Source organism: Macrotis lagotis, chromosome X, assembly GCF_037893015.1.
Source record: "Macrotis lagotis isolate mMagLag1 chromosome X, bilby.v1.9.chrom.fasta, whole genome shotgun sequence".
Classification (NCBI taxonomy): Eukaryota; Metazoa; Chordata; class Mammalia; order Peramelemorphia; family Peramelidae; genus Macrotis; species Macrotis lagotis.
In genome coordinates, this window is record NC_133666.1 from 25185101 (window position 1) to 25203966 (window position 18866).

Sequence of the window (18866 nt, forward strand, 5' to 3'; positions counted from 1 at the left end):
CCTGACAGTGAGCCCGGGCCGCGCAGGATGGGCCTAGGGGATCTGTGCTCTCTGAAGCCCAACCGACGTTCTCCTTGCTCCTTGGAAATGCAGTGTCTGGCTCTGCGGCTTGCTTTGAAAAGGCCCAACCAGACTTCTGCCTCCATCCCTTCCCGCTTTCTCGGCCCCCCGCCCCGAGGACTGAGAGACACACCCAAGGGCCCCCAGCCCCCTCGCTCCTTTTTTCCCTTGCCACATAGGATGCTTTCTGCTCCCCATCCACAGGGTTTAGGAATTTGCCAGCCCTTCCTTTCTTTGTCCGAAAATGCGACCAAGTCTCCTCTCTGATGGGAGTTAGGGAGAGAGGAGGTTAGAGATGTTTCCCTGCTTCTGGGGTCTCAGGAACCAGAACAGGCCTAGAGCCGAAGGATTCAAGGACCCAGCAAATGGGACACTGTAGGGTCTGCCGGGGGGTGGAACCGGGCAGAAGGGCCCATTCTAATGCAGATTGGAAAAAGCCTCCCAACCCCCACCACTCCACACAGTGCACACAGCAGCCTCCGGAAGAGCCATTCCCCAGCACCAGACTCTGCCTGGCTTTCCAGCGTCAAGAAAGGCCAAGACTGGCCTAGTTGGACCCACCGCTCAACCTAATCCTGGGGATTGTAGTGAAAGCTGCCTTGGGGAGGAGGGGAGGGCAGGGTAGGTTTAGATTGCAATAAAGCATGTGGCTAGAAATTTCTATTTACTATTCTCAGTGTGCAGTCTCTGGTCTGTGGCTATACACTGTATTCACATAGGCTGCCAGCATAACTAACTAGTCTACTTCCCTTCCCCTCACCTAGAGATGTCCATGCTACCCATCACAATGGTGGTACAGCACACTGACAAGAACACTGATCATGAGCCTGGAACCTACAAAAATCCATGTTTCTTCCCCATCCCAAATGTCAAGGTACACTTTGGATATCTCCAGCATGTGGAACTTCAACATCTGATACATTCCTCTGCTGCCAAAGTTGCCACCCAGCTCTCCTTAAAAGCAGAGGTTACAAGTCTCAGGAAGCAGGGGTGGAGAAGATGCTAGGTCAGTCTGGAGTTAGGAAGACCTCAGCTCAGGTTCACCTTAGATACTTACTAGTGTGCCTCTTGTGTCTCTGCTTCAGTCTCCCTCCTCCTCTGCAAAACAAGGTGAAGACAGTTGTACTCAATGAACTTATGAGAAGGCTACCCAACTATTGCCCCTCTCAGGAGACCTCCCAAGTTGCCATTTTCCTCTACAACTCTCCTTTCAGAATCAATCCTCAGTTCTCAGCAGGTAGTGATGACTCCACTGCTGTCCCTAATAGGTTGATAGCCTTAGAAATGAGGGTACCTAAAAGGTCATCTAGTCCAAGGAAAAGGAAACTGAGGCCCAGAGAGGGTAAATGACTTGCCTAAGGTTGCACAAGTAGTAATTGTCAGAAGTGAGGAATTGAATCCAGATCCTCTGATCTTAGAGCCAGTATTCTTTCCATTGAACTTGGCCTTCCAAAGTCCAGCTTCCTTAATCCTCATTCTCAAAGTCCTCTTTTTCCAGCAGGAGATTCCCGTTTTGTGCCTTCTGAAGTTCTGACATTCTTTTCCTCCTCCAGCAGGTGGCATTTGTTGCCTTCCCAAGGGAGCAGTTCAAATCTTCCCATGCAGTTAGAGTTCTGTGATTCTTAGAACCATCTTTTACACCTGGACATCAGAGCTCCCCACCTCACACAAAAGAGACAAGACATAAACTCTCCTCTTGGATCTCACCATCTCTCTCTGTGATCTCTGTGTAATCCCATGCAGACTCATGGTGACTCAATAGTGTGCTTTTCCTCATACAGGCCATATCTCCCACCTACATCAATACCTCCCACTGGATCCAGGAGATGGTGAGATTGCCCTACTCTTCCTAACTGTCTTCTCCCTATCTTCTCCCAGGGCTGCCAGGCCATATTATTAAAATTATTAGGTCATTAAAACTAAATTAATGAGCTAATTTTACACTCCACAGGTAACAATACATTTTAATGTATTGGCTACTTTAACCAAATCCTCTAGCAAAGCATAGCCTTTATCCAGAGCTTGAGAGCTATGAGTCTGACTCTCATAGATCTTACCAGATCCCCTAAGATGTAAATCCAGGGGATTTCTGAACTGATATAAAACCTCTTTGAAAGCAGCTCCTAATACCATATCTCAGACAGTACTACAAAGAAGTAATCATCAAAACAATCTGGTACGGGGTAAAAAAAGAGTGGTTGGCCAATGGGATAGATTAGGTACACAACATACAGAAGTAATGACCACAGTAGCAACCAAAGTGTTAGATAAACCCAAAGATCCAAGCAACTGGGGCAAGAACTCACTATTCAACAAAAATGTTGCTGGGAAAACTGGAAAGCAGTCTGGTAGAAACTATAAATCAACCCTCACACTTTATCAAGATAAGCTCAAAATGGGTATGTATATTTTAGACTTAGACATAAAGGGTAATATAAGCAAATGAGGGGAACATGAAAGAAATTACCAGGCAAATCTAGGGATAAGGGGAATTTGTGATCAAACAAGGGAAAGAACATCACAGAAAGCAAAATAGATCATTTTGATCACATCAAATTAAAAAGAATTTGCATAAACAAAACCAATACAGTCAAAATTAAAAGGAAGTAGGAAACCAGGAGGGAAATTTTACATCAAGTTTCTCAAAAAACTCAAAAATAGGAATGTGAGCCTATTTTATAAAAAATAAGAGCTATTCCATAATTGATAAATGGTCAAAGGAAGTTTTCAGAAGAAATCAGTTATCAATAGTCATAAAAATGCTCTAAATAACTGATATTGAGGGCAATGTAAATTAAAATAACTTGAGGTGCCACTTCAAACACATCAGATTGGTTAAGATGACAGAAAAGGAAAATGACAAATGTTGGAGGGAACGTGGGAAAATAGATACACTAATGCACTGTTGGTGGAGTTGAGAACTAATCTAACTGTTCTGGGAGAATGATTTAGAACTAGGCTCAAATGGCTATAAAACTGTTTACTGTGATCCAGCAATACTATCTCAAGGAGATCAAAGAGAAAGGAAAAGGACCCATATGTGTAGCAACTCTTTTTGTGCTGACAAAGGACTGGAAACCAAGAGGATGGTGATCACTTGAAGATGGTTTCAGAAAAACCTAGGAAGACTTATAAGCCAATAGAACATTGTACACAGGAATAGCAATATTATAAAAATAACTAATAGTTGACCTTCAAGGCAAATGGGGCTAAGTGGCTTGGCCAAGGCCACACAGCTAGGTAATTATTAAGTGTCTGAGGCCGGATTTGAACCCAGGTACTCCTGACTCCAAGGCTGGTGCTTTATCCACTGTGCCACCGAGCCACCCGACCTTCAATTTTCAAAGAGGACTATACCAACCAAACTAATGTTGGCATATATTACAGAATAGGTTATTTATAGTGAGGGGAATGCTGTGCACGGTATCCTTCTCACTTGCCTTTTCCAGAACCATTCCATGCAATGGCCTGATTTGATAGGAAACAGAACTTTTGGTAATGGTCTGGACGCTACAGGAATCTCTAGGCCTTTGAAGGTTTTTTCTCCTTCCACACCACAGCAATGAGGCACGTTGGCACATCATCAACACTGGGTAAGCATTAGCATGTGAGTTCTGTTGACAGAATGCGACAATCTGGTATATCCAAAACTGTCTCTCAATGGACTAATCATCAGTACAGCCTTTTCTGTCAAATCTTCCACCTTTAACCATACTCTCCGTGGAACCCAAAGACTTTGGTTTCAATCTTAGTTCCTCCAGTTACTACAGGTGGCCTTGGATAGTTCCCTTCCTCTGTCTGTTCTTAATAAAACAACAGACTTGGACTAGGAGGGTGTCTACAGGTCATTTCATCTTTAGGATCTACATTTATCTTCATTCTTCCTCCACTCCAAGATCCACTCAGAACAGGACTTTCAGATACTTTTCAATGTTCTAGCAATGGTCAAAAAAGCAAAACAAAACAAAAACAAGGAAATATTGCCCAACCTTTGTAGTGTTGAGCAATAAAGTCAAAAGCAGTCCTTTCTGAACTGGTGAGTTTAGGGAGATCCTTTGGGGTCTTATGGAGAAGTAGCACCCCATTTTACCACAAACGTCCATTCATCTTCTCTTTAGCCTAATCCTTTTTGGGCTGATGCAGCTTACCCTTATGAGACAAAGATTAAATGGCTACTGCCACTACTATTAGCACCCACACCCAGACCTATCACAGACTGTGAGCTTCACCTCAGCTATGTGACTTTGGCCAAGTCTCCAGGCTCTCTAGGCCTAGAACTAGCATTATAGAGACCCTAGTTCTTTCACAGATGGAGCTGCTGGAGCTATTGTTAGCTTAATATTGATGGAAACATGGTGCAGAGAACATGGGTTTGAATCTTGGCTCTCACCCCTGTGAGCCTGTTTCCTCCTCCTTATAAGAGGGTTGAACTGGATGATATCTAAGGGTCCTTCCATTGCTAACAATCTATGATCCTTTTGGGACTAAGAAAATTCCGGAGTCAGGAAATTCAGAATGAGGTTTCCCAGTTGGGAGGAGATGGAAGCCTCACAATAGGGCACCTTTACTCAGTCACACAACAGTGGGCAATGGTAACTGCTATTCAGGTCACAATACAATCAAATGGGAAGGAACTGTTCCCACCACACACACACACACACACACACACACACACCCCAAATTCAAGTCTTCTCCAGGAAAATCCTAAATACAGAGAATTCTATACCACTTGATATACAGATTTCACCTTTTTCTAAAACAGTAATGGCCTCATTGCCAATATAGCATTTGTGGTCCATTGGGGGTAGCTGATGGGGCACCAGAGATAGCATCAGAACTCCAGGTCAACAGGTCCACACAAAGAGGTCAGCCAACCTTCTGTGGGAACCTGACAGACAACTTCCTGGTTTTCTGTGTGTGCAGTCACACCCATCTCTACTGCCCTGATGAAGGGGAATTTAGAAAGATTTTAAGCAGTAATATAATCAAATTAAGAGGATTTAGAGCCAATACATTTTAAAGAGTAACTGAGACCCCATGAAGTTCCAATCTTGGCTCTCCTTAATACCTGTGTAACCTCCAACAAGTCCTTTTCCCTCTTTAAGCCTCTGCTTCCTGAGGTTCCTGTCAGCTATCATATTCTAGAATCTCATAAGATGGCAAAAGATTTGCTATTAGTGACTTTGTTGCAAAAAACAGTGGTCAGGTCAACATTCTGCCTATTATTTGATTAAAAGCAGAGTCTAGGTACATAATTTACCATATAACCATACTATTATCATCTTAGTGATACTATTCAAAGCTGGAGACAGCTTCTTCTCATGAGCTACAAGCTCTCCTGAGAAGAGGTGGGAAGGGAAGGAAATAAGCATTTATAGAGCTGAATGTGCCAGGATTGCACTAAACATTTACAAAAATTATAACAACTCTGAGGAGTAGTTGCTGTTTTTCTCTCCCATTTTACAGATGAGGAAACCAAGGCAAATATCCTTATTCCAGGTCCAGTGTACGCTATACACTGCATCACCAGTGAACTTCCCCTGATTCAGACATAATTCCTAGTTCATGGCAGACTTTAGTACAGTCACCTTTCAAAATGGTGCACCCAAGCAGGCAAGTCTGAGTCCATAAATTTCTACTTCACTTTGACATCCAGAGTTCAAAAGGTAAATTGCCATCTGCAAAGCCATCAACGAAGGCCTCGGTTTCCCCCTCTGCAAAACGGGGGATCTTCCCTGGTTTCCTCAGCTAAGAGCTCATGGAATGGAGGTGACCCTGGGGTTCTTAAAGGCTCTACTAGCCTTTAAGAGAGATAAACCTTGAGACATTGATGCACTATTGGAGTTGTGAAATGATTCAATTATTCTATAATTTGGAACTATGCCCAAAAGGCCTACATACCCTTTGGCCTTGTGGTGCCACTGCTAGGTCTATGTTCCAGAAGAGATGAAATGTGGAAGAAATGAACCTACACGTATAGGGATGGTTATAGCAGCTCTTTTTGTGGTGAGGAGTTGATTGAGGGGATGCCCAGCAATTGAGAAACGGCTGAACAAATTGTGCTATGTGATTGAGATGAAATGCTGTTGTGTTATGGGAAATGAACAGAATGCTCTCAGTAAGAAACGTGCATGAGCAGACACAATGGGAAATGTACTGGATACAAAGGAATGGCGATATTACACAATGATCAGCTGTGAATGACCTACCTTTTCTCAGCAAAGCTGTGACCCAAGAGAACTCTGAAGAACTTATGATAAAGAATGCTCTCCATATGAAAGATGGCTGACGGTGTCTAACTAAGGAATGAAGCATACTTTTTTTCACTTTATTTTTACTGAGGTTTTTTTTTATGGGGGGAGTTATGTTTACTTTTACAATATGACTATTGTGGTAATGTTTTTCATTTTTCATTTCATATTTTTAATCTATATCAAGTAGCTTGCTTTCTCAATGAGGGGAAGTGGGGTGGGAGGAAGGGAGAGAATTTGGAACTCAAAGGTTTTGGAAGTGAATGTTGAAACTTGTTTTTGCATGTAACTGGGGGGGGGGGGGGAGTGGGAAATAAAATAAAAAAGAAATGGAAAGAAGTGAGATAAAGCAACCTAGCTGGGTAAGTGAAAACTAGCTAAGACTGGCTGAAAGAACTCTGAAAGAGGGGCAGCTAGGTGGCGCAGTGGATAAAGCACCGGCCTTGGAGTCAGGAGTACCTGGGTTCATATCTGGTCTCAGACACTTAATCATTACTTAGCTGTGTGGCCTTGGGCAAGCCACTTAACCCCATTTGCCTTGCAAAGAAAAAACAAACTAAAAAAAAAACCCACCTCTGAAAGACCCCCTGAAAAACTAGAGGGAGCTGGGATATGGGACAGTGGAGGAAGCATGGTCCTCTGATGAAATCAGTGATCCTTGAAGAAAGCAAAAAAGGAAGCACACACACAGCATAGGACTTGTCCAGGATTAAACCCAAGCTCTCTGTGATTCTCAAACCATATTGTGCCTTACTGTGGTAAGTATCCCACTAAGTGGGGGAAGGAGGAGGGGTTGGGGAAAATGTTTACCTCTGGGTCTCAGTTTCCTCCTCCTTATAAGAGGGTTGGGCTAGATGATATCTAAGAGTTCTTTCATTCCTAACAATCTATGGTCCTTTAGGACCAAGAAAATTTTACCAGGAAACTCAAAATGAGGTTTCCCAGTTGGGGAAAAGAAAGTCCTGAATTTGAAGGCAGAGGACTTGAGTTTGAATCCTGGCTCTACCACCTGTGATTTTGGACACATTCTGTCCTCTCTCAGGTTCTCAATTTCCCCTTCTTTACACAGAGTCCCATTCATTCCAACAGCAAGGGCTCTGGGAGACAGGAATTCAAGAAAAGAGCTCCAAATCCCAGAGATTCGCTTCTGCATTCAGGAACCTGCACAAAGGGCTCTTGGTTCCCCACTGACATCCACAATTCTCACCCCTCACCTCTTTTTTTTTTGCAAGGCAAATGGAGTTAAGTGGCTTGCCCAAGGCCACATAGCTAGGTAATTATTAAGTGTCTGAGACCAGATTTGAACCCAGGTACTCCTGACTCCAAGGCCAGTGCTTTATCCACTACGACACCTAGCCACCCCACCTCTCACTTCAAGGTTCCAAAGTCTTACAATTCAAGAAGAGCCCCCTTGTCCTTCCCCTTCCTGTTCAGTCAGGGAATACCCCTACATATCCCATTTTAGAGCGTAACAAAATTTGGATATTCTATTTCTGAGTTCAAATCCCAGCTCTGAGTTACTAGCTTTGAGTCTGGGTAAGTCACTGTGTCTCAATGAATCTCAGCTTCTTCGACTGCCTACCCTGTCTCCTTTACAGAGCTGAGAGGGCTAAATGTGTGTAAGCCCTTGGTACTGTAAAGCAATGTCAATGTAGGATATTATGGCCCAGTTTTTCAAAAGCATCATCCTGAAACAATTTCTCCTAGTCTTAGCAAAGCAAAACCAGTTAAAACTAGAATAAACTGACTCATGAAGGTTTAAGGTCTGGGAAAGTGGGTGAGTTGCTAGGTTACCACATCAGTCAATTCTCATTGTCCTTCATCCCCAAAAGAAGAGGGCTATGCCCAATAGGCAGGGTTCACTCCAAACTACACACAAGGAGAAGAACGAGGCAGAAGCTCTGCACGAACACATTTGTGAAATTCTCAAACCAATTCAGGTCTCATTAATTGATTTCAACAGAAAAAAGAAATCTTCAGTAAGAAATCCCAAGAGGAAGAACAGAAATCAATACACATATCTTGATTCATCCCAAAGTACAGAATACATATTAAATTAGCACATATACTTAAAAGCAAAGGATATTTTTATTTAGCAACAAGTGGAAATTTGGCCAGAATATGACGATCAGGATCAAGAGGCATAGAATTCAACCCAGACACAATCCTGGCTATGGGGGGGGGGGGGGGAGGAGAGAACTTGGACAACTAAAGGAGAAGGTCTTGGATCAAAATCAAGGACCAAGGCCAGTTAGACATGAAGAGAATAGTCAAGAATAGTTACTGCTCTCCACAGGGTGGGATTTGGGGATTGTCGCTGATCAGTCTGGGGATGTGGCGCACTTGAGAGCTGCCTTGCTGGGGGAAGCATGGAACTAGTAGAAGGGAACCAGAGTGAGGGCCCAGCCATTGAAAAGACAAAACGATTATAGGCCTTTCCCATGGGAAAAAAGCAATCTTCCAATCTCCCCTCAAAACAGAGCAAAAACTCCAGGACTGCTCCAACTGGAGGAGCCAGTCTGAATTGTCCAGGTCTCCTGGCTGGTCTCCAAAGACAGATGAAAGAGTCAAGAAATAAGAGAAAGGGTGTCGGGGAGGTTGGAGGCTGGAAATGCAAACAGCTTAATATGGTAGAACAGAAACCAAATGGGGAAGAGAGTCTTCCTTTCACACTAGGCCAAGGAACTCCTCACTCTTCCCCTTCCTGTCATATAGAGACATCTAGCATAGTAGAGGGGTTTGGGAGATGGTCAAACAACCTTTTCACAGTGAGAAAGGAATGAAATGGATGGGATGACCTGGGCCCAGACCAGGGAATAACATGGGCAACGGGGAAGTGGAAAGAATGTCAAGTGGAAAGAGTTCAGGGTTGGGTTTCAGGAAACCTGGAGTCGATCAGTTGTCCTTCTGTATCATACTTACACATAAGATTGATTAAAGTGAGGGGGTACTGTGCAAAGATGCCATTCTCACAATCCCCTGTGAGCCTAGTGGGCTGGCGTTGTCAGATCAGGAGAGTAGGTGATCCATATCTCTTTCATATTACTGAGGTCTTCGGCAGTACAGTATCCTCTGGGGAAGACCCTTCTGAGCTCTGGGACCCTTGGCAAGCCACTTCACCTCTTCAGGCTTTAGTTTCCCTAGCTGTAGATGAGGGAGACTCCAAAGTCTCAATTGCAGACTCTTAAAGGAAGTGCTAACAGTTTCCAAAGGGAGGTCTATTAACAGATGGCTAAGGGAGCTTCTCAGTAGGAACCTCCACTTGCACCCAGGCAAAAGATGTACTTACAGGACCTTTGGGGTCATCTTATTCATCCCATCCCATTGTCCTGAGTCTCCTGGAAATGACCTGATCTCTACTCCTAGAGAGATTAAACATGGGCCCTGCCACCTTGTTCTCACTATAAACTACCCTTTCTTTCTGGATCGCAGGTAAAGAAAACTTGCTCACAGCTAGGGAAGCAGCTGAGTGTCCTGGTGATGAGGGAGCATCAGCCAGTTGTCTTCCCCCATGAGACAACTGAAGGCTTGGGAAAGAGCTTTTCCCCAAGTAGCTCCTGGTCCCCATCCCAATACACATGCACACCACACACAACTCCACAGTAGTTTTTAAATGGAAGGAAGCAGACAGTTTGCATCAACACAGTTTAATCACCTTCAAACAGATAAAAAGCCCTGGTTAACCCTCTCCCCACTAAAGTGATCTCCACAGGACCCCAGTTTATAAAGGGAGGGGAGAACATAGACTCTCTCAGAAACACAGCTGCATTTGATACACAAATCCTTATCCCTGAAGCGCAGCTGAGGGCTGGAGAAAACCGGTCCCCCAAATGCTGGACGGGGGACCCAGCCCACCACTGTGGGGTGGGGGGTAGGGGTGGGGATCATCCTGGGTCTCTGCATTTACAGAAACCAGCAGAAGTGCTATGAGAGTTAGCCCTAAGGGAAGAGGGAGAAGGAAGGAAACACTGGCTAAGGCCTGTGAGTTAACCGGTGGGAGGTTCCCCCTTCTCACCTGGCTCTGAAGCCATTCCTTTGTGCCTCAATTTATTCATTTGTGCACTCGAGACCACTGGAGGCCTCATGGACTGAACTTGAAGTTGGGGGGAGGGGAGGCAAAAGGGGTAGCATTTCTGAACACTTGCAAACCCCTTGCAGAAAAGGAGGCACCAAAGTGCAGACTTTTTAACTGTTGTTATTTCTCCCAAATGGAGCAAGAGTCTGAAAAGGATCTTAGAAAAGGGGGGAGAAAGAGCCAGAGAGAAACAGATAAAGAGAGAGCCAGAGAGAACAGTGGGACTGTAGCTATTGGCATCACACAATTTCTTACTGAGGGTGGCACAGACATTACAAAGTTTTGGGTTGGGCTATGAAAACTGCAAATTGTTAACTCACTAACTATTCCTACTAACTTCTACCTAATTGAAAAAGAAGGGGGTTAGAGAGGTAGAGAATGGGGAGGGAGACTTAAGAAGGAAACTACATGAATAAATACAAGTGTCCAGATAGAAGGATCCCACCCCACAGGCTTGAACTGGCACGGCACCAATGGCACTAAAGCTCTGCCAGTCACAGCTCTACTCCCATCCCCATTCCTCTCCTCCATCTAGGGACGGAAAAAGGGCTCAAATTACTTCCATTTGGGCCCTTTGGGGATTCAATGGACAGAATCCTGTGAGGCTGTCTCTGGTCCAGGGACAAGTAAAGGGATGTCAACAACTCTCCCTACTTCCCTTAGTAGAGCCAGAGAAGTGACCCGGAAGGGAACTGAGGCCAAGGTCCTTGAAACCTAAGTTTCAAGCTACCATATGTAATGGACATCACTGTGCTACTTCCTAGAGTCCAGGAAAAATAGCTTGTATTGAGAATATTCCAATTGGGTGAACAGAGACCAAAGAAAAACGGCAAAAGGGATGGCTCACTTGCCCTCTGTCTCAAGGTTGTCTTCTCCCCCTCAATCACTCTCCGCTCTCATTAATGAAAAACATAGGTCTCTCTCTGCTGTGCAGAGAAGCTACTTCTTAGCTCCAGAGGCCTTCTGGGGAGTCTTTGAGGACTCTGGACCCTGCTGGGCCAGAACACTGGACTGCATCTCCTCAGGAGCACAGGCTTTCAGGGGCAGCTCATTCGAGCTCAATGGTTCTGTGGGGACCACCTGAGGGAGAAAAGATAAACAGACTGAAGTAAGTTTTCTCCAAATTCAGACTCAGGATTGAGCATATACACCACACCACACTTGACTTTCAATTCTGGTCATGGGACCTAAGAGACCATCTAAGTCCAGTGTCTTCATTTTCTTTTTATTACTACAATTGTGACCTTTATAACAAAACCAAAGAAAATGACACTCAAAACAAACCCAAGGTAAACACTTCTCATTTTACAGAGGAGGAAACTGAGGAACAGAAAGGTCCTGATGCTGAGTGTTTGACACATCTGGTCCAGAAGATGAATCCGAGAAGGGAGAGAGTGGGAGCAAGGAGAGCAGACAGGAAGCTATTGCAATAGTCCAGATGAGGACCTAAGTGAAGACAACCATGGTCTTGTTGGAAAGAAAGGAGTTGGGGGATGTGGAAGTAGAATCAACAACTTGGCAAGTGATTGGCTATGAAGGATATGACTCCCAAGTTTGCAAATCCGGGTGCCTGCCCTCAAGAGAAATAAGGAAGTGGGGAAGGGAAGTAGCTTTGGAAGAAAATCTAATGAATTCTATTTTGGACATGTTGAAGATGAGATGCCTGAGGAACAAAATATTCAACAGGAAATTTAACAGGAACTCAGGAGACGACCCAAAGGTAGTTTAGGGATGGTTGTACTGCTTAAGAAATGGGAGTTGTTATTTTATCTGATGGGGAAGACAGAGAACACTTACTGGGCTCGGTGGAAATGGGCTGCTACTGGACTCTTGAGTGCTTGAGGGTCGAGTTCCACTTTCTTCCAGTGGCAATATGCCCCGTCGATCTAACACACTGTGGAGGAGAGGAAAGGATGAATCTATTCTCCTCCCCTCTTCCCTCTCCTCCCCTCTTCCCCCCCCCCCCACCTTTGGCTAACAACAGGTCCTCCCCCTAGCCTTAAGGCCCCTTCTTTCCCTCTAACTGGAAATATTTGTCCCCAAGAAGGGCAGACTTGGGCCCCCAAAGTCCCACTCTCATCAGCAACCTTGTTTGTGTGTAGGAGGGTGGGGAGTGATGAGACATTCACTGGAAAGTGAAGAGGTCATCTATATGATCTGAGGTTATCACTGAAACACAATCCCTTGAAAGAGATGCTAATACATGGTAAGACCAGTACTTCAGATTCTGCAACAAAGTACTCTCTGGAATGAGATTCAGTCAGACCCAGGGTCCTTGTAACTCAGGATTCAGTCTCAGACACAAGCACAAAAAGACAGTTTAAGGGTAGCCAGCGTTCAGAAGATCACAGACTTAAGACTTTCAGACTGACCTCATACTCCAACACTCCCTTGACAAAGGAGGAAAAATAAACTCCAAGATAGGAAAAAAAATCTGCCAAAGGACCCAGGGCTAGGAAGTAACAGAGCCACATCTGGTGTCCACTGGACCATAATGCCTCTCAGCCTCCAAGGAGTCACCATTTGGACATCCTTGTTTCCCCTAATACTCCATCATGGGCCTGCAACTTTAGCTCCACCAGAGCCATGGTTTCAGCCTGTTTCACCATCTGGGAGAGTGAAGCCTTAAGAGTTTACTCACCACTGTGGAAAATAGGACTTACTTTTGTGGATCCTCACATAACCTCTTTGGTGGTTCCTCAAGCTCTTAGGCTGACTACCTTCTGCTTGGGGAACAATTTCACATTCCCCTCTTGCCTCCCTCTGATTTCAGCCTTTATCGCTCTTCATACTTTCCATACCATAGGGACTAATTCACACCAAGTTGGATTTGAAATCAACAGCCAGCCCCCTCCCCAACCACAGCAAGGTCAGCTTTAAAGCCAGGCTTCAGAACCTAGAGTCAGTGAATTTTTCAAAAAATATGCATTTAGATAAGTCAATTTTAATATAACTAGTTTCCTCTTATTTTCTTATGCATTTAAAAACAAAGCTCATCCCCAGGTTTCACAAGACTGTCAGTCTGTCAAAGGGAGCCAGGACACAAGAATGATGGAAGCAGCCCAGACTGAAAGCTTCGCTATGTGATCTGGGACAAGTCATTCATTGGAGTTCCACTTTCTCTAGCTGTACAGTAGGAAAAAATCATATCTGTATTCCCTCCCTCCTAGTCTCATTTCGAGAAAAGTGTTTTGGAAAACCTCAAAGTGCTATAGAAATGGAAGCTTTATATATGGTTCACCTAGGATGACTCTTCACATAGTGAGAATACCAAGGTTTGGCAGAAAAAGGTCTCACCTTGGAAGAAGTCAGCAGAGGATGCAAGAGAAAATTAGGGACCTATCCCACAACCCCCCCCACTCATTCCTACCTGGGAGGCAAGGGGCCACACAGCACCTCACAGCAGTTCTTGAGGATGTTGCCATGACTGTATGGGTTCTGCACTCGGTTCTTCCCTGTCCAAGAACCTTTAATCTGCAAGACAAAGGCCAAAGAGTCTTCTGGTGAATCTAGATGCCCCGGGTCAGCCTCAGAGGACCTTCTTGTCCAGCTGAGTTGCTTCCCAGACTCCCATCTCTTAAGCTTCCTTCACCTTCATTCCCCCCTCGACCATTTGCCCCAACAAGAAAAACCCACTCACCCTGATGTGCACTGGTGTACAATTCAATCAGTGTATGATTTTTGCTTGCACTGTTTTTCCCTCCACATTTAGCAGTGGGGTACATACAGTAAGTGCTTAAGGTTTCCCATAACTGGATAATCAGACATGTTCTGCCCCCTAGCATCTAACAAAGTTTAGAGAATTCAAAAAAATAGTAAGACCTACTGTGCACAGAGTGCTGTGCTCATTGCTTGGGCTATGTCTGGATAAATCACGTAAACATGTGTGTGGGTCTGACCATTAGGAAACAGAGGCTCTCTGCCTTTATGGAGCTCACAGTTTGAGGAGACAAGATACACAGAGAGCTAGAACAGTAATCTCCACAATATCACACACGTCATCTCTGCCAGCTGGAACGCCCTGGCCGCCAATTCACACCCATCCCCCTTCTTCGGAACTAAGCTTTCTCTGTTTAGCCGCAGCCTTCACTTTGCCCTTACGGGAATTCCCTCCAGTTGTGCGGCTTCGTGTTTCTTTGTATAGAGACATGTCATTTTCCTTGGGGCTGCTCTCTTCAAAACTGGATTAGCGGCTCCTTGAAGGAAAGGTCCTTCCCTCCCTCCTGCTTCCTTTTGGCCTGTGCTCCCTACTGCCCAGCACTGCTAAAATTACTCTGACAGCCCTAAGGACTGAATTGTCCCATATACAAATGAGACTTAAGCAAACGTCTGCTGGTCTGGATAAGGTCATGGGAACTGCAAGCCCAGGTCAGTCCCATCCACGATCTTTCAAGCCCAAATCACCACTAATGGGGAATGGCTTCTCTGTCACCAATTCTACAGGTTAAAACTAGATTCTGAATACTCTAGGTTCCCAATTGTTCCTCAGTACATCTTGGCACCCTATCTGAACCTGATTCTGTTTTCCAATCTATTTAACAACTCCAGATAAGACAGGGTAAGAGGCTTCCATGTCTCCCTTTCTCCAAGGCTAGGATTCCTCCAGAGTCCACCTGTGTATGTGGAGGGCCTTGAAGTCCCAATTTTCTGTTGGGTTGAGAGAAAAGAGGCCTTGAGGTAAAGGGAGGGTTACTATGAAGTGGAGAAGCCTTGACTCACATCTTCATTTGTCGTCTGGTTGAGGGCCACGAGGAAAGTATGGAATCCTGTCAGCCCCACAACAGACCAGAGGGTGAAGAAGCAGATGAGCACTTCTAACACAGTGGAGTCCAAGTTAAGGAACACAGAAAATCATTGAATCTAGCTTGAAGAGACATGCAAGACTACCTAGTTCCAAGGTCACAGAGCTAAAAAAGTCATCTCAGAGACATAATCCAACTCCCAAATTTTACAAACATGCAAATGTTAAGAGGGGAGTGACTTGCCAAGGCCACAAAGCAAGTAGCAGAGGCAGGATTGGAATCCAGGTCCTCTGACTCCATACCAGGGGATAGGCTAAATTATGTGAAGCCTTCAAAGGCAATTACAAAAAGATTAGAGACTTGCTCCCCAAAATTTTCCTTACGCTTAATAAATTGTAAGTGAAAGGAGCTAAGAAGCAAACCCAGATTTCTAACTCCAAATACAGGGCTCTTTCCACTATATCTTGCTACCTTTAAAAATGTATTCAGAAAGAAAAAAACAAAAGGTAAAATCAAGTGGCTCCCAAATGGACAGAAGCCAAACAGAAAGACAAATACTCCCCCTTCAGCTTCCTGTTCCTTTCCTGTGGTTTGTGTTCCATACAATTATTACAGATTTGAACTGCTCCTTACCATGGGTCCCCATCTGAATCCAGTTTTAGACACAGTCAGCAGTGCAGTGAAAAGGGACGTTAAATTTGGAGTCAGAAGAAGCTGAGGCGTGACTCTGACATTTCTTAACTATGGGACCTTGACCTAATGACTCCCCTTCTCCAAGGTTCTCCCCACTTTTGTTTTGGTCAGTTCTATACTTGTCAGGGTATTTGGCCTTGGGAACTCCCCAAAGGGACCAAGACTGAGGAATTCAGTAATAAATAAGGAGTTAGAGGGAACCAAATGGGAAGGGAATCAAAGAGAAAGCTTATCCAATAAAAGGATATGTTCCAGGAGTTTCTTTCAAGGTCTCCAGGAAGCCAATTTTCAAGGACTCTGTGGGAAAGAAGCACAGAAAAGTTAGTGACCTCGTTAAGAAAAGCAACCAACACTCACCTTCTGGGGACCCTTCTTTTTCTTTGTTCACACAGGTCTGACAGGTAGAGACGCATTTATTTGGTCAATGTTTCTCATCTCTTCCTGTAGCTTTTTTTTGGCTTTTCCCTGAACCCAGTCATGGAACCATCCACTCCTTTTTCCTTTCTCTATCCAAGTTGGGCCCCACAGCTGTATATGCGTGTGTAAAGGATGAGGCATGGGATGTATGGAGACTGAACAGCTTTACCCCTCTGTAAAAGCCTTCGAAATGTCCCCTGAAGACAGCCTAATTGCCAAAGGCAAGTAAAAGGATAGGAAGTAAAAAGGAGTGGCCAGGGGCAGCCAGGTAGGACTGAGGATAGAGCACCAGCCCTGGAGTCAGGAGGACCTGAGTTCCAATCTGGCCTCAGACACTTAATACTTACTTAGCTGTGGAACCTTGGGCAAGTCATTTAACCCCTTTGCCTTTCAAAAATCAAAAAAGGATAGTCTCAACGTGATCTGAGAGGTCATCCAACCCTGCCCTCTCATTTTACTGATGAAGAAGCTAAAGCCAAGGGAGGTTAAGTGACTTGTCCAAGGTCACTTCCAGCAAAACTGGAATTTGAACCCAAATTCTCACTCTGAGTCCAGTGTTCCTTTTAATACACTAAGCTACTAAGGTAATTTTACCACCCTGAACTGACCAGATAGTTGGTTGAAGAGGCCCCTCCCATTCCCAGTAATTCCCCTTTCCACCAAATTCAGAGAACCAGCTACAGTGGCATATGGTTCAGATGCTCCCCTGAAAATTCCAAATGTTGCTCCCATCCTTTACTCACTGAGAGCCACGTAGACTATGTTGAAGGTGAAGACATAGATGGTGAGGAGGGAGAGAGAAAGGATGAAGAGGTAGAAGTAGCGGTAGTTCCTCTTGCCGACACAATTTCCAACCCAGGGACAATGATGGTCAAAGCGCTCTGGGAAAAGCAGAAAGGGAGCTTAGGACAAAAGATTCTACAGACACTATCCCCATCATATCCCTTCCCGACATATATCTCATTATTTTAGCTCAGTCTTCATAGATTAAGCTATACAGTCTAATAATTTCATTTGTCACTTAATGAGGACCAACATCAAGACTTCAGTCAAGCATGCTTTAACATTTTATAAAACCTTGTATAAAAACTTTCATGTCAACTGATCCTCACCAACAGCTCTAAGGTGAATACTCTCATCCCTATTTACAAAGGAAGAAACTGAGGTGAGGAGAGGGGAAATAGCATCTGCAAGTTATGGGCTGATCTACAAATGATTCTCTTAAAAATGCAAACATGAGAATGATTACTTATCCAGATCAAAAGGCCACAATATAGCTCTGTGTGTGGGTATGTGCTTTGTGTATATTTGTGTGTTTATGATGGTAAATGAGGATTTTTCAGAATCAACAAGACTTCTTTAAGGCTGCAGGGATTTGGAGCTATTATGGGCTTTATAGAGTACCTAATTCAACACTCTCATTTCACAGAGAAAGAAACTGAGGCTTGCCCAAGTTTACACTGCTGTTGGGGGCCCAGGAGAAATCACATTAAGCTACTTGGAAAGCAGTTTAGTGAAGTGGAAGGAAGGTGGGTCATAGACCAAGATTACCTGGGCTCTGTGCCTGCCTCTGCGACTTAAGAACTTTGTAAACACAAGCAAATCTTTTCCCCTTGTCTGAGTCCCAAGTTTCCTCCTCTAAGAAATGGAATACTTGTACTCCCTATTGCATAAGGTTGTTGTATTAGAGCAAGGGAGGGTGTGTATCACCAGCACAGGGAACAGGATTAGTCCTGCAATATTATCCAAGTTCACATTTCCAGCCCTTTACCAAGCACTTTATTTGACCCCCCCACCCCGGCCCCCTCACCAGAAAGTAGACAGTGCAAATGTTATCTCTATTTTAGAATAAGGCTCAGAACAGAAGGGACTCAGGCAACCAGGTTACAGAGCCGGAAGTGTCAGAGCTAGCTGCAACTCCACTGGCCTTTGCACTCTGCTATCCTGTCCAAGAATCACAGGTTTGGGCTAAAAGTGTACTCTGAACTTGAAGGAAACCCACTGTAGAAAAATAGCAAATCTGACAAATTAAAATTTGGGTTGATACAAGAAATAACCTGAGGAAGGAAGGAAGGCCCTTTCTTTTACCAAAAAGGATTCATTGGAGGATTCCATTAAATGATGTCATTCGTGGAACATTTCCCACCTATCAAAGGAAGTGTTCTCTGGCCCACCCAATTTTGGTGTAGGCATCTGGGGAGTAAGAAGAAAACAATGTGCCCAGGAATGCCACGTGGGCTTTTAGCAATAAAAGGAATTTAACAAATGTGGCTCTAGACAGTGACCCAACTAGGAGGACCAGAATTGCAGGCTTTACCTGCTGAAGAGTGAGCTGTGACTCCATGCACAGATGCTGCCAGTCCAGGATAGCCTGGCATGACTGCCCTCGACTAGACAAAGGCTCTCAAACCCTCTTGCTTCTTTAAACAAATTCAGTTCAAGGAAAGTATAGATTTTCACAACTTGTAAATCAGGGAAAGATTCGTCACTCTCCATAAAAATTCACACAATCAGATGTCTCTCCACAGTCCCAGCTGGAAAAGCCAGAAACCTCACAGAAGCATCATTCATCAGGGTATCTGTGGCATGCAAAATGCCCTGACTTTGGAGTCCAGAGCCCTGCTAGCT

General features: G+C 44.5%; 1 protein-coding gene across 1 annotated transcript in view; it reads right to left on the reverse strand.

The window, feature by feature from the left end:
- Positions 1 to 8544: 8544 nt before the first annotated feature.
- ZDHHC9 (zDHHC palmitoyltransferase 9) overlaps positions 8545 to 18866 on the reverse strand; it is a 37541-nt gene continuing 27219 nt past the window's right edge. Inside the window, exons 5-10 of the mRNA XM_074208616.1 lie at positions 16982 to 17119; positions 16070 to 16118; positions 15106 to 15208; positions 13757 to 13860; positions 12184 to 12280; positions 8545 to 11466 (exon numbers count right to left, since the gene is read on the reverse strand). Of these exons, the coding sequence (XP_074064717.1) occupies positions 11326 to 11466; positions 12184 to 12280; positions 13757 to 13860; positions 15106 to 15208; positions 16070 to 16118; positions 16982 to 17119 (632 nt within the window). The 3' untranslated portion in view covers positions 8545 to 11325. The remainder of the gene's footprint in view (positions 11467 to 12183; positions 12281 to 13756; positions 13861 to 15105; positions 15209 to 16069; positions 16119 to 16981; positions 17120 to 18866) is intronic.